Source organism: Bicyclus anynana, chromosome 14 (genome assembly GCF_947172395.1).
Source record: "Bicyclus anynana chromosome 14, ilBicAnyn1.1, whole genome shotgun sequence".
NCBI classification, from domain to species: domain Eukaryota; kingdom Metazoa; phylum Arthropoda; class Insecta; order Lepidoptera; family Nymphalidae; genus Bicyclus; species Bicyclus anynana.
Window position 1 is genome coordinate 7,337,666 of NC_069096.1, and position 15,308 is coordinate 7,352,973.

General features: G+C 35.5%; 1 protein-coding gene across 1 annotated transcript; it reads left to right on the forward strand.

The window, feature by feature from the left end:
* The first annotated feature begins 12,373 nt into the window (after positions 1-12,373).
* On the forward strand, positions 12,374-15,308 carry LOC112044456 (ovarian-specific serine/threonine-protein kinase Lok). Its single transcript, XM_024080313.2, has 4 exons — positions 12,374-12,706; positions 12,874-13,003; positions 14,312-14,448; positions 14,986-15,308. The coding sequence occupies exons 1-4, from the start codon at positions 12,499-12,501 to the stop codon at positions 15,015-15,017; spliced, it is 507 nt and encodes a 168-aa protein (XP_023936081.2). The 5' UTR covers positions 12,374-12,498; the 3' UTR covers positions 15,018-15,308.

Below are 15,308 nucleotides of genomic sequence, written 5' to 3' on the forward strand. Positions count from 1 at the left end.
AAAAAGGAGGAGGTTCTCAATTCGGTCGGTATTTTTTTTTTTTTTTTTTTATGTATTTACACCGATTACTCAAAGACGCCTGGACCGATTTCAAAAATTCTTTTTTTGTTTGAAACGGTATAGTCCCCATTTGGTCCCATTGCCATCATGTCAAGATCTGATGATGGAATCCTGGAGAAATTGAGGGGAACTTTCGAAAATTATATGGGTGTCTAGTGTGTTCGTAAACTTTTCCATTTAGTACTTTTAAGCACTACAATTTCATGAAGGTTTGAAATCGATCTGATGATGGAGCCATAAAACAGACGAGGGAACTCCTCGGTGATTTACAGTAGTTACCTTGTGTTTGGGCTTGATTAATTTGTATTAATGAGAACTTTCCACATAGATAGGTTGTGACTGTCATTAAGGGGTTTGGTGATGAAGACCAAGGACAATTAAGGGAACTCCTTAACAGTTTACAGTAACTACCTTGTGTTTGGCCTTGATTAATTCGTATTGCTGAGAACTTTGTACCAAGATGGGTTGTGACTGTCATTAGGGGTCTGATGATGAAGACCAAGGTCAATTAAGGGAACCCCTTAACGGTGTACGGTAGCTACCTTGTGTTTGGGCTTGATTAATTTGTATTGCTGAGAATTTTGTACCAAGATGGGTTGTGACTGTCATTAGGGGTCTGATGTGTTCGTTTGAGATGAAATTTTACACTAAAAATGGAAAAATAATAAAAATTTTAATAAAAAAAATACAACCGACTTCAAAACCAAAAAACGTACCCACTAAACTAAATAGTGAAAAATAACATCATAATATGTTCTACCTGCTGATCAGTATGAAGGCGGTGCTTAGCCGGTGTTGTCTTAATTTAAGCCATTTCTGACAGGACCACATGAAACAACACTGCAAATCTAAATCTATAAGATATTCTCACATGGCTTGAATTAATACATCACCGGCTTAGCACCGCCTTCATACTGATCAGCAGGTAGAACATATTATGATGTTATTTTTTACTTTTTAGTTTAGTGGGTACGTTTTTTGGTTTTGAAGTCGGTTGTATTTTTTTTATTAAAATTTTTATTATCAAAAAACGGTATGGAATCAATATCGTCCATCATAGTAATTCAGGACCTGGTGATCCTAAGCCATAAGCCATAAGAAGGTAGGAACCAGGAAGAAAGTAGTAGCAGGAAGATAAAAGTTAGTGTTTTCTATTATCTAATAGTAATAGATTAACATTCATTCATTCATTCATCTTTCTACTTCTTCTTGTTTGTTACCGACTTTTTTTTAAACTTTTGAATAGATATAATTGTAAACTACTTTTCTTTAATTATTACTATTTGAGTTTCTATATTGACGACCGTGTGGCGTAGTGGGTAGTGACCCTGCTTTCTACATCCACGGCCGTGGGTTCGATTCCCACAACTGGAAAATATTTGTGTGATGAGCATGGGTGTTTTCCAGTGTCTGTGTGTATTTATACATTATATAAGTATTTATATGTAGTATATAACTGTATATTAATATTATAATATCAACTATCTTAGCACCCATAACACAAGCTACTCTGTATGCTTACTTTGGGGCTAGATAGTGATGTGTATTGTTTAAGTATATTTATTTATATTTATTATTTATTAATTCATTTGTTTGCATTGACTAACGTTTATTTCCAGTCCTGGCTCTCTGCGTCTATCGCTCAATGAGTTAAACATAAGTTTTAGGTCTATTTATGCACTGCTTTATGAGAAAATGGCTATATCGTCGGCGAATCTCAGGCAACTCATGTAGGTACTTCCTGTGAACGTAGACACTCGTATAAATCCCGATTTAAAGCACTTACCTGGGTATGGGTATATTATGATTTAAGGCATTTCTGAGTCATTCAAGCACTGCTATGAAAATTATATTAATCAGTCTTAATATACGTACCTACAAAAAAAAAGAATTAATGAATGTAACTCATGAATCATTCTACCCATTGTTAAAAAAATATTCAAAATCAAAATTGGCTTTGACTAGCGTGCTATGGTTCCGGTTGGTAAGAGCCCAACATAACCTTGTGGTGCAGAGGTATCCGTGGGTATTTCCCCACGAGAAAACAAAAAGGATGATAACGTTTTATAACTATCACTTTCGGATATCAGTAACAAAATATTCGTAGGTCATCATCATCATCACAGGCCTCTTGCAAGGACTTTCAAACAAAACGGTCTCGAGCCGCCAGCATCCAACGCCTCTCTGGAATCCGCTAGATATCCTATGTTCACCTAGTGGGGGATCGACCAACACTGCGCGTTCCGGTGCGGGGTCGCATCTTGGAATCCAAACATCCATCGCCTCTTCGAACTATGTGCTCTGCCCAATGCCACTTCAGCTTCGCAATTCGCTGAGCTATGTGACTTTGATTCTTCTGAGGATCTCCTCGTTTCTGATTCACCCGCTGAGTGACTTTGAACCATTTTATGAGGTATAATCTAAAAATAGAATGAATTGTATTTTCCAAGCGGACGAAGTCACATATGCCCGCTTGCAATACCTAAGTATGTATGATAGGTTACTTCACAGGCATGAAGGTCCGTCGGACATCCGTTTTACCTAGTCTGCGCGTTTCTGTTCAAATTAATTATTAAAATTGTTAAAGAGAGTTGTTTTGTGATATTTCGCAGTCCTCATTTTCCACTAATTTTGAATTCCACTCACAGGGTTAATGGAATTACATTGGCTTTATGAAAGCAAATTTTTTATTCGTGCAAAAAATAAAAGGTAAGGACATTCAAACGAAAATCATAACACAGTTAATTGAATCAGACCGTCTTTCACGGCAGGGAGTGGCGCCATAAAGTAGGTATTTTAGTTGATTATCTATCGTTATTTGTATTTATTTTTATATAATAAGAAACGATTGCTCATTCATTACGTTCTCATAAGTATACTTAATAGCAGAGCACCCGGAGCGATAACGATATCAAAATATAGCTTCAGATATTGTAATGATCATTGCATTAGTTATGGAGCCGTAGGTATATAAAAGATATTTTTTACTTCATCACCATCATCATCATCATCTCCTTTACCTAGTCCCATAAAGTAGGGTCGGCAAAATATGTTAATCTCCTCCATTCGTCTCCTTTACTCGTCAACTCATCATCCACTCCCTTTACATACATGTCCTGTTTTACACACTCCAACCATCTCTTGTTTGGCCTTCCTCTCCTCTTGTATGGAAAATGAAATTAATCACCCTACAACATGTATGTTACTGTAAAAATCCCACACCCATGTACATACATCATCACTTTCAACTTATTTTAACGGTCCTCTACAGGGACAGGCCAGGCGAGCCGATATAGAGCTAAAACCCACCACGCTGCAACATTGAGGGTTGATCAGATGTTAATGGTAATGACCAGGACTGGCGACTTAACGTGCTCTCAGAGGCACGAGGTTATAAAAACACCAGCTTGCAACTGCCTCCGTGGCGCAGTGGCATGCGCGGTGTATTTACAAGACGGTGGTCCTGGGTTCGATCCCCGGCTGGGCCGATTGAGGTTTGGCTGGTAGGAGGTTTCGCCTGTGGCTAGTTACCCCCTACCAGCAAAGACGTTCCACCAAGCAATTAAGCGTTCCTGTAGCGATACTGTGTCGTGTATAAACCGAAAGCGATTGCGAACAAAATGCCATCGACCAAATGCGATTATAGTCAAGGGCTAACATGTAAAGAAAGAAAAATCTGCAGGCTCAGAATAATCAATCATATCATCAATAATCGAATCATAAGCCATAGGGCTTGTCTACTGAACCAACCCCTTATAGTGGCTAATATTTTTTTTTTATATAATAATAAATGATGGCATTTCAAGGCAAAGTTAGGTAGGTAGATAGTAGTATGAAAACACATTTCCACCTCGACAATATAAATTCGTTTGCTCGAATTATATGTGTGGAATATTGCTTTGAATAATAAAAAAAGAACGCATACCCAGTGTCTGTACTTACATTGTATAAAATTAACATTACTTTGTTTCATTGGGGTCTGTCGTAGGGAAAACCGTTGTTCGAAAAAAAATCATTCCGGATACGAGCTGGGGGCATCTATTAGCAGCAGGTGTGCACAAAGTTCATAACTAGGGTACGCATTATATGTACAGATTATACAAAAACTAGCCGACGCCAGCGCACATCCGCTCATCCGCTCCTCAATCTGGAAAACCCGTTCTTAGCGGACCTCTACTAACTATAAACTACCTCCCTGCCAAATTTTATTTTTGTACGTTATGCGGTTTTCGATATTACGTGTTGAGTGACTTATAAATAAATAAGATTGAAAATTCATTTCCTCATTGGTACAGGTTCTTGCCGAATCAGGGTAGGCAGTACATTTTTTGCATCTACGAAATGCACGCCACTGTATAATATACCCAGAGGCACAAATATCCACCCTCTTTAATATGACGCGAGTATATTAAAGCGGGCGGATAATTGTGCCTCTGAGTATAGTACCTACTAAAAATTACTAGCGGACGCCCGCGACCCATCCAGAGCTTTTCTTTTCTTTTTCCTTGTGATTTATGTTCTTTTGTTGATGAAATTTAGCTCAGCTGTTCTTCTTCTTCTTTAGCTTCAATTAAATTTTGGGTAATTTTAGTATAATTTTAATTTGTTTAAAGAAAAATTATATTTTATAAAAATTTCACCGTAACGGATTGTTAGGGTGAAATTTTTGTCGATGTTTACATCGATTACTGTGTCTACAAGAACACATTTATCTCCGCGCCAATATTCAGACAAGAATAAATTAGAAATCTTAATTAATCACTTGTAAATCTATCATCATCATCATCATCATCATTATCAACCCATATTCGGCTCACTGCTAAGATCGAGTCTTCTCTCAGAATGAGAGGGGTTAGGCCAATAGTCCACCACGCTGGCTCAATGCGGATTGGCAGACTTCACACACGCAGAGAATTAAGAAAATTCTCTGGTATGCAGGTTTCCTCACGATGTTTTCCATCACCGTTTGTGACGAAGTCATTACCTCAAAAGCTGTTTTATAAGGTGTGCATTACTCAGATAAATCCCCCTAAGAGTTACATCATTTGAAAAATAAATTATTTTCATTAAGTCTCTTGGAACTCGACCTCAGCTTCCGTATTGACTTTTTTCATAAAGCGGCTCACTAGGAAATCCCAGTCATTTCCGCTGGAGTGAGATAAGGTGACCACAATAATTGTGGTAATTACAAATCAACTTTTCTTCGGTTGCCTGAAAGTATTATTAAACAATTAGTTTTTAAAATGTTCAAACGTATTCCTCAGTAACCTTATTATGGAAATTTTGAATGCTTCTAGGTACCTTTGAAGTAGGGAGAAAAAATCATTCATCGAATATGCGTGTAAACCTCTAGATCTTCTAGTAACGAAGTCTCCATGAGTAGTAGTTTTACCATCTAAATCTAGAACTGTTACGTTGGTCCCGTGGTTACCCTGTGCTGATTTGTACGATGAGGTTCTACGTTTGAATCCTGAAATATTGAGCTTTTATTTCCTTAAAAGCCCAGACCCCAGTACCCCGAAATTAGGAAGTCTGTGGCGTTATTAGATGCCTCATGTTGCAGAGATCTCGAAAAGTCACCGGTCCCGGGCACTATCTTTAACGTCTGATAGTGGTTAAGTACCCATCATTGGCGCACAGGTATCCGCTGTGGATTTACAAGACGGAGGTCCTGGGTTCGATCCCCGGCTGGGCCGATTCTTCTTCTTCTTAATGTGCCACTTCGACTAGCGAAGGTTGGCTGTCAGTTTCTTGAACTCGTCTCTATCCTTCGTGAGGCGAAATAATTGCGGCGCTCGCAATCCCTGGGCCGATTGAGGTTTCTTAATTGGTCTAGGTCTGGCTGGTGGGAGGCTTCGGCCGTCGTTAGTTACCACCCATCAAAGATTATATACTCGTATCTAATAATATTTTTTTATATTATCTTTTATTAAGCGACATTTATTCCCTTTGTACCATCCTATATATAAAAGGAAGAAATAGGAATTACCAACATAAGTAATTATTATAATATCAATCTAATTATTCTGTTTATATACATATAATAATATATTAGTATATTTAATATATTAGCTAGTACTATGTGTTTCATTGTCGTTTACGTGGGTATCTTCATTACTTATTCAGGCAATTTACTTACAGTAAGTGAATTTAGATTAATTAAATACTTACGTAGATATATCCAGGCAATTTCGTAACGATCCAATTAACATAATATTATTGTTCTAAAACATGCATGATGGGATACATAAACATAACTCGTGTCATATAAAACGAGCATCGTTTTGTTGCTCGTTGGGACATACCCAGCGGCGTGTACAAGGTTTTTAACAAGGGTATGCACTCTACGTTAAAATAGTAGAAAATGGGATATTCCGTTTTCAATACAGGTTCCTCGGGGTATGCAGTGCGTTTTTGCCTCTACTTATGCAGTGCACGCCACTGGACATATTTTCATAACAATTCCTACGTTTGCGTGTTACTTGCCAAGGTAGGTATACATATATAAATTACATAAATAGGTATATTATCTGAAAAATACTGCTGAACAAGTAGGTATAAAAAGTAATGTAGATAACCTGTAATCATCTGTATTGTAAATATTTTAAAATAATTATTATTGCCCCGTAGAACTATCGTCAATTCTCTTTTTATGTGACAGGATTTTTATAGACTTTGTACTCATAGATCCAACCTTCCATTTAAATCAACATGAAATAACAGCTAGACTGTCAAATGTTAAATTTCTAATTGTAACTCTGAATCGCTTCGAAGATGGGGAGGGTTTACGAATGTTTTTGAAAAGTCGGTGTCTGTTTATACTAATAATAAGGTGAGGAGGTAATGGATTAAGATAGTTTAAGGAATTAAAAACATTATTGTCGAAAATAGATAGACGGATAAGTAAAACAACCACAAAGCCACCGACTAGATTCATCAGAACAGACGTTACGTCAGAATACAAAAAACACCCAATTACATCCAGAATGCCATTCAAACACACAAAATCCGTTAACTGAGTTTTTCATAGGACTTGAACCCAAAACCAGATACTTGCCACTGGACCAAAGAAGCAGTGCAATACTTTAGGTGTGACATTATGTAATCCTTACTGCCAGTCATGAAAGGCAAAGGATATTCTTTGGCCTTTTTGCCGATAAGATAGAAGGCGGTATATCTAACTGAGAAGATATATTGGAATGCTATAAATGTAAATCGGTTTATAAATGACAGAGTTATGGCGGTAAGAACAAAAAAGAAAATATAGAATTAAGAACCTCCCGTTTTGAACTTGGTTGAATAGCGAATCCCAAGCATACATAGTCGCGAGCATCTTTTTTCTAATTTATTAAAAAAATGTACTAATGTCTTACATTTTCAGAATCCTTATTAAATGAGCATGGTTTAAGCTAGATGTACAACTTTGCCTAGTACACTTTTTTCTTTAACATGACCGTTGAAAGTACATGCAATAAAAAATTATTAAACATAAAAAAAATAATTAGGCCCGTTTTCTGAAAAAAACTCTCTTTGTAGAAGAAAAAACCCAAGTTTCATTTGCTCAAACAACTATTCAAAAATAATTACCAAGCATAAAATAAACGCATATGGAATTAAGATTAAACTGCATTGAAGGTAGGGATTTTTGTATTTTGTACAAACACCAATATAACCGTATAATTTTGACTAAAAATAATATATTGCGTTATTTTAGTAGGCCTTGATGTCAGCTATCACCCTGTAAAGTATGTCGTAATATTTACGGGACAACCTGTATATTTATGTATACATGGTTTTTACACTTCCTGAACACACAACTCGACATTGTAAACGATTTTTACTCGTAGGTATTATTTGTTTAAATAACGTTCGTTGTTTAATAAAATTAAATAAAATTAAGTCAATTTTCCACATTAATTGTGCGCATTATGTAGATATCTATAACATTTTCACAACGTAAACGTTTTTGAAAAGTAGGTATCTCGTCCTTTTATTTCATTTCAAGCAACACGTGACATCGGATATCATTAAGAGAGCCATGTGACTGTCCACCCTTCAATTAAAAGTTCGCAATCAGCCGCTCACTTTCACTAACAATATAGAAAGACAGATAGGTAGTTAGTTATCACACAAATATTATAAAGGCGTAAGTTTGTGTGTGTGTTTGTTCCTCCTTTTCGCTACGGCTACTAAAGTGATTAGGCTGAAACTTGGAATGGAAATGGATTTTACTCTGGATTAACACATAGGCTACTTTTCATCCCGTAAAATATCATGGTTCCCGTGGGATTTGTGTTAAACGCGGGCGAAGTCTCAGGCGTCTGATAAGCTGAAATTACTTTGAGAATGCTTCAATCCCGGAAAATTATTCAGGTCCTATAGGAAAGGCATGAACAATTGTGTCGAAAAAAGAAATTTACATTGTTATGTAAGGTCACACTAATCACACTCATCATCATCATCTTAACAGCCGATGGACGTCCACTGCAGGACATATGCCTTTTGTAGGGACTTCCAAACATCACAATACTGAGTCCCCTGCATCCAGCGAATCCCTGCGACTCGCTTAATGTCGTCGTCATCAACCCATATTCAACTCACTGCTGAGCTCGAGTCTTCTCTCAGAATGAGAGGGGTTAGGCCAATAGTCCACCACGCTGGCCCAATGCGGATTGGCTGACTTCACACACGCAGAGAATGAAGACAATTCTCTGGAATGCAGGTTTCCTCACGATGTTTTCCTTCACCGATTGAGACACATGATATTTAATTTCTTAAAATGTACACAACTAAAAAGTTGGAGGTGCATGCCCCGGACCGGATTCGAACCCACACCCTCCGGAATCGGAGGCAGAGGTCATACCCACTGGGCTATCACTGCTCTTAATGTCGTCGTATTTATATGGATAACGCTACAAGACTTAAAGAATCCGTAAGAATAAGATTATTTTTGGGTGGCCGCTCACTGACAATTTTTAGTTGGCCGACTTTTTAATTGTACGTGATTTAAGTAGTTGGACAGACGTGCGGGCTGTCATACATCGCTATATCCTCAGATTAATAGATACTACGTATGCTATACCTGTTCTGTAATCGGCCGACTAAGTCCACTAAATCGGGCAACTAATAAAAGTTGTAAGTGAGGTCAAGGTTAAAAGTTGGTACCACAGATTAATAGATTTGGTACTCATTACAGTTACCATTAGAGAAATCATCAATACAAATTTATCAAGTCCAAACACAAGATATCTACTGTGAACCGTTGAGGAGTTCCCTTAACTGTCGTTCGTCTCCATCACCAGACCCTTAATACAGTCACAAACCATCTAGGCGGAAAGTTCTCATCAATACAAATTAATCAAGCCCAAACAAAAGGTAACTGCTGTAAATCGTTGACGAGTTCCATCGTCTGTGTTTCGGCTCCGTCATCAGACCAACTCCAGACCTTCATAAAATTGTAGTGGTTCAAAATATCTTAGGGAAACACTAACAAACGCACTAGCCGTCTCTTCAATTTTCGAAAGTTGCCCTCAATTTCTCCAGGATGCCATCATCAGATCCTGACATGAAATAAATGGGACCACCCTGGAATGAAACCCTTCAAAACGAAAAAAGAATTGTCAAAATCGGTCCATAACATATATTAACGATTCGGTACAAGTACCTAATAGATCGGTGATGTGAAAGAGACAACGTTATGACAACCGTATGTTAGAGGGAAATAGACAACAAGACAACAGTAAAACACCATAAGGCCAACGATGCCATATGAGTAAGAGCGCGCAATTTAAATACAGCTGTTTTTTATCCAGTTTTCATATTACAAGTGTAAAATCATGTGTATTTGGTAGAACAACTAAAGTGGTATAGTGTGCAGTGCCTGGATGTAGATCATTGAAAGAGAAAACCCCCAAAATTCTATTTTTTACGTGTAAGTAACTTGAAATGTTTTGCTCTATAAGTGCAGTGTTTTACAGTTATTATAAAAGGTTTGCATACAGAATAGTACGAAAATTTATTGCATTTTACAATCAATGGTGTAAATACATAGGAATACCAATAGAAAAAATATTAAATACGTGAATTTTTACTATTGTTGACAACAATCTGTAGAGATGTGATTGACACAATCGATAGTGAAAGTTATCGATAGAGTTCCTATATCGAGTAAAGTATATAAAACTTTCTTTCTGGTTTGTAATGTTCAAAAATATTATTAGATAGTTTTAAAGTACATATTACTTCAATGAATAAGTATATTATTAGAGAATATAAATAATATAATTATTTATAATGTTTATGGAAATATTAAAATAGTTGTTATTTAAATCTTATGATAACCATGACTTTGTTGGGATAAACAATATCCTTTATGTTACTTTATAATAAATATACTTTATGTTAATTTATAACAACTGTGTTTTCTAAAGTGCTTACTAAGTACCCGTTCACATGATTCTAAAACACAATCGAACTCTTTTTTAAAAAAAAATAGCTCGTTCATAGTAAGTTCCGTTAAAATCTTTCCAGCCACTTCAGAGATTAGCATATATTTTTTTTAAAAAAAGCTCGATTGTGTTTTAGAATCATGTAACTTCACTTCAGAAAACACAGTTGTTTTAAAATTACATAAAAATGCAGTGCCTGCCTTTACTACTCTTCTTACTACTTACCTATTTACATGATTGTATTGATATTAATTTAAAAAATACAGAATGAAAAATATTTAATTCTACAATTTACCATGTCTTCTTTTATTTCAGATTCCCGCAAAATAAAGTTGTTCGATAGACGTGGCTCAAAATAATCCAGGGAAGGCTGGATTCCCAAGATTTATTTAAAAATATGCAGCATATTAAAACAAAATGTTTTTCTTATAACACCACACAAAGAGCAAAGCTGCGTTCTGGTACTGTACCAACATTATTAATGCCGGTATGTCAATTCGAAAATGATGTGTCCTCAACTTCACGCCTGCCTTATGTCCTGAAATATGAGGATTTAAAGCTTATTATCACATATCAGTTACAGTAACCGGAGCCATTATGTCGCCGTGATTAACTTGATTGCAAAAAATTAATCGAAATACGAATTTCCAACCTTGGAGTGAGAATTTTTTATGAATCCACAGTCATTGTCAGCATATAAATGTTGCACTGCTAGGCACACGCACAGCAGGCATCCTTTGTCACAGCGTTGCTGCTTTAACGCATGTTACCTGGTTAAAACTATGCCTTTCAGATGAGAATTTAAGCCGGACCTGGTGATCCGTAGTCGAACATTAAATAAATTGATAATAATGTCTCTTATGAATCACTTTTTATTTTTGCAGGTAAAATTGAAACCAAAGCGCAATGCTTCATTTTAGTTTATAGAAATATTTGTTTATCCCCAATAATTCTAGATATTGCAACAAACGTTTTCTAGACCTAGAAAGAAAAAAAAAATAAGAAAACTATTGAAATTAAAACTAAAATGACTTTTATATTGTAGGTGTATCTATTGTGAATGTGTTTTAGAATGTGTTATTTACATGATACGTAAATAGTGTGCTATTTACTATATGTAGATATTGATAATGAAAAATGTCACTTTGGATGTGAGTATGTTATAAAATATTATTTTAATAATAATTGTAAATTACGTTACGAGATGTGTTTTTGAAATTGCCGAAGTGAGTAGGTCCAATTAATGACCTCCTTTTTTAAGCTAGTTAATAAAAAACAAATAATTTATCGTACTATTTATATTTATATTTCAATATAAAATTATTAAGTAAATTTCAATAAAATCATACTCCCTACGGGAAGCAACGTCAATAAAACTCGTAATTACAGTGTTGTCGCGATTTACTATAATGCCGATTTACTATAATGCCGTCTTTCATTCGTTTCAGTTTTGGCCACCGGGTTAGAAAAGTTTGTGGCACTATATTATGTATAACTTTACGAAAGCCAAGGTGACGGATGACCTATTATCGAGTATCGATAACAACTAGTGCACGGTGTAACACTAGCGGCTTGCACACATGCACTTTACACACATAGAACATTTCATTTTTCGTCCTTTGATTTCGTTATTTGACAGCCCTTCTTGTACATTATAATTCTATGGTCCATAAATGACGGAATTATCGCTGGACATACATAAAAAAAATACATACATACAGCCTTAGATACATAGATAATCATACAGCCGAACGTAGAACCTCCTCCTTTTTGGAAGTCGGTTAATAAAAATTATATTTGATAGATGATTATTTGTGGCATTGGCATTTGACGTTTGTGATTTAATTTAATTTACTCTTTGGGCAGTGTCAAGTGGGATTTTCATTTTTCTGTGGAAAATTATTTTCCATTATTTGAATATTGGGTTACTGGTTAGTCTAAGGATATATTCTTGTACCAAATTTCAATCGAAAACTTGCTTTTAACTATCATGGCAATAAAACCAATGTGTGACGATGTCGTTCCGGAGCACAACAGTGATGATAGTGACACTGAAAATACTCTTACGCAAAATTCGCAACATGTATGGAGTCCACCAATCGAATTCACATTTGCTACTCCGAATATTAATTGGGGAAGGCTCTATTCCATAGCCGGAAAACATTTTTGGAAAAATTCCGAATATCCGAAATATTATGGTCAGTAAAAAAATTCAATAGATATTTGTAGTATTTTCTAAAATTAACATGTTTCAGTCGTTACAGTTTAAAACTTACCTACTTTAGTCACAACTTTACACCTTTCAAAGTAAATTATACCTAACTGATACATAGTGCCTCATTAACCAACTCTGCATCATTTTCAGATCTTGTTCAACCTGAATTTTCTCTTGGAAGGGCTCTCATTTGTACTTTTGTCACAAAAAAAAACTTGATCAAAGAAAATACTGTAAAATGTGTTAGCAAGAAACATTTTGTGATTAAGAGAGACTTGAGGTTAGTATTCCGTTGGTTTTTAACATATTTCATAAGTATCTTTAGTAACCCTTGTTTTTTATATTATATTTAGAAATTGTATTAAAAAAAATTAATAACACCAAAATATCTGATTGGATCTCAATAAAATTTGACACAGAAGTAGATAAAATTGCTATTTATAGCAAAGTTTACATTTTCTCCTGATATTTCCACAGGATAGGGCCTTACCACAAACTCATAAATCAGACTAAACAATCCTGCAAAAAGCTTATTTGTAATAATATAATAGTGTTTGAGCTTGATCTATAATAAAACAGCAAATACTGGTGTGCACTTTCATAGATACAAAAATGCAATGCATACCTTCAGAACTCATTACAAACCTTCATTGCAAAAGATTTTTTATTTTGTACAATATTTTTGTATAAAGTTTACCCTAAAATAAAGCCATACTCAATGTGCACTGTTTACCTACAAACAAATTAAAACTGAGGTTGTAAATTGCTAATCATTTCATATTGTTAACTTGTTCTTAATTTAATGAAAAACAAATTGGAATCATAAGTTTAGAACAATTAGATAGGTATACTTAGTTAATATATTTTGAATATTTAAGAAAAACAATACATATTTTAAAAAAAATGAGTATATATTTTAAAATAAATGACATGCATTTTCTATCTTAATTTCTAATTTGTTGGTTGGTAGACAGTGCACATTGTGTATGGCTGTAGTATACTTAGTTAATAGGGGGTGCTAAAAAATCTTCAGGTGATGACAGGCTACCAAGCACAACTGAGCTTGGACTTGATTCTTAAGGTTCTTGAGTGGAGGCTGCATCTTGATAAGTAGAGTGTGGTGCAAACCCCCCCCCCCCCCCCCCCCCCCCCGTTTATAATAAAAAGGCTCATCAGTAACAAGGTGGTAACTAGTACTACATTTTAATCATTGGAGCATTGCCTAAAGGTTACCTGTAGGTTTTCTACAGGATTTATTTTAGATAGTGTGCCCAGGAACTTTTCTTGTTTCTCCTTCAACTTTTTACCAAAGAACTGCCAGGCATCAGAGAGGTCTGCATCGATACATAGTGATCGATGACTCTTGGACTTATATAAAGCATTTCCGCTCTTGGTTCCTGATTCACACTATGAATGGAATGAACTTCCAGCTTCTGTTTTCCCTACCACCTACAACATGGGTATATTCATTCAGTGAATAGGCATCTTCTAGGCATGCGCGTTCCAGAATAGACTGCATCATCACATTAATAAAATAAAGATATAATTTAATGTTTTTGTTTAATTTAAAAAGAATTTCTTATTTCAGGAAACCTCTCACTCCTGCTATAATCACAGATTTATCATACAATGGAACTTATATAAATTATGTAAAACTTGGGCATGGCTGCAGCAGAGTTCTTAATGATAAGGATGTAATATCAGTAACACATGTGTTTTGTAAAAGTATGTTGAAACTATTAATTCTACTGCTTTATACCGGAGCCGTGATAGCCCAGTGGATATGACCTCTGCGTCTGATTCCGGAGGGTTTGGGTTCGAATCCGGTCCGGGGCATGCACCTCCAACTCTTCAGTTGTGTGCATTTTAAGAAATATCACATGTCTCAATCGGTGAAGGAAAACATCGTGAGGAAACCTGCATACCAGAGAATTATCTTAATTCTCTGCTTGTGTGGAGTCTGCCAATCCGCATTGGGCCAGCGTGGTGGACTATCGGCCTAACCCCTCTCATTCTGAGAGGAGACTCGAGCTCGGCAGTGAGCCGAATATGGGTTGATGACGACGACGACGATACCTAGCATGCATCAATGACATTTGTTTTGTATTTAAAATTTGCTATTACACTCTCTTGTGATGAGAAATGATGTTAAAACATCCAATATCCTCTAAGCAACTTGGTCATCAAACTTTTTGGATACATAAACTGGATTCTTTAATATTTCATAGTATTTTTTTTAAAGTTGTCTATTTTATTTTTCAGCATTTAAGTACAAGGATCTCTGGAAAAAATAAATAAAACAAAGTACCCAAAAAACTATCACAATGAAAAGCATCTACAATCGTCCTATTTAATTTCAATCAATACGCGACATCGGATAGCATTATGGGAACCATGTGACTGTCCACCCTTTAATTAAAAGTTCGCAATCAAGCATACACTAACAATAAAGAAAGATAAATAGTTATCTATCTTTAATAGGCATATTTTTGTAATAACTCAAGAGAAAATGTATCGTGCGCGTGTTTATTTGCACCATACTCAGATGGAACTATTCAAATAATTAAAAATGTATGATTATCTAA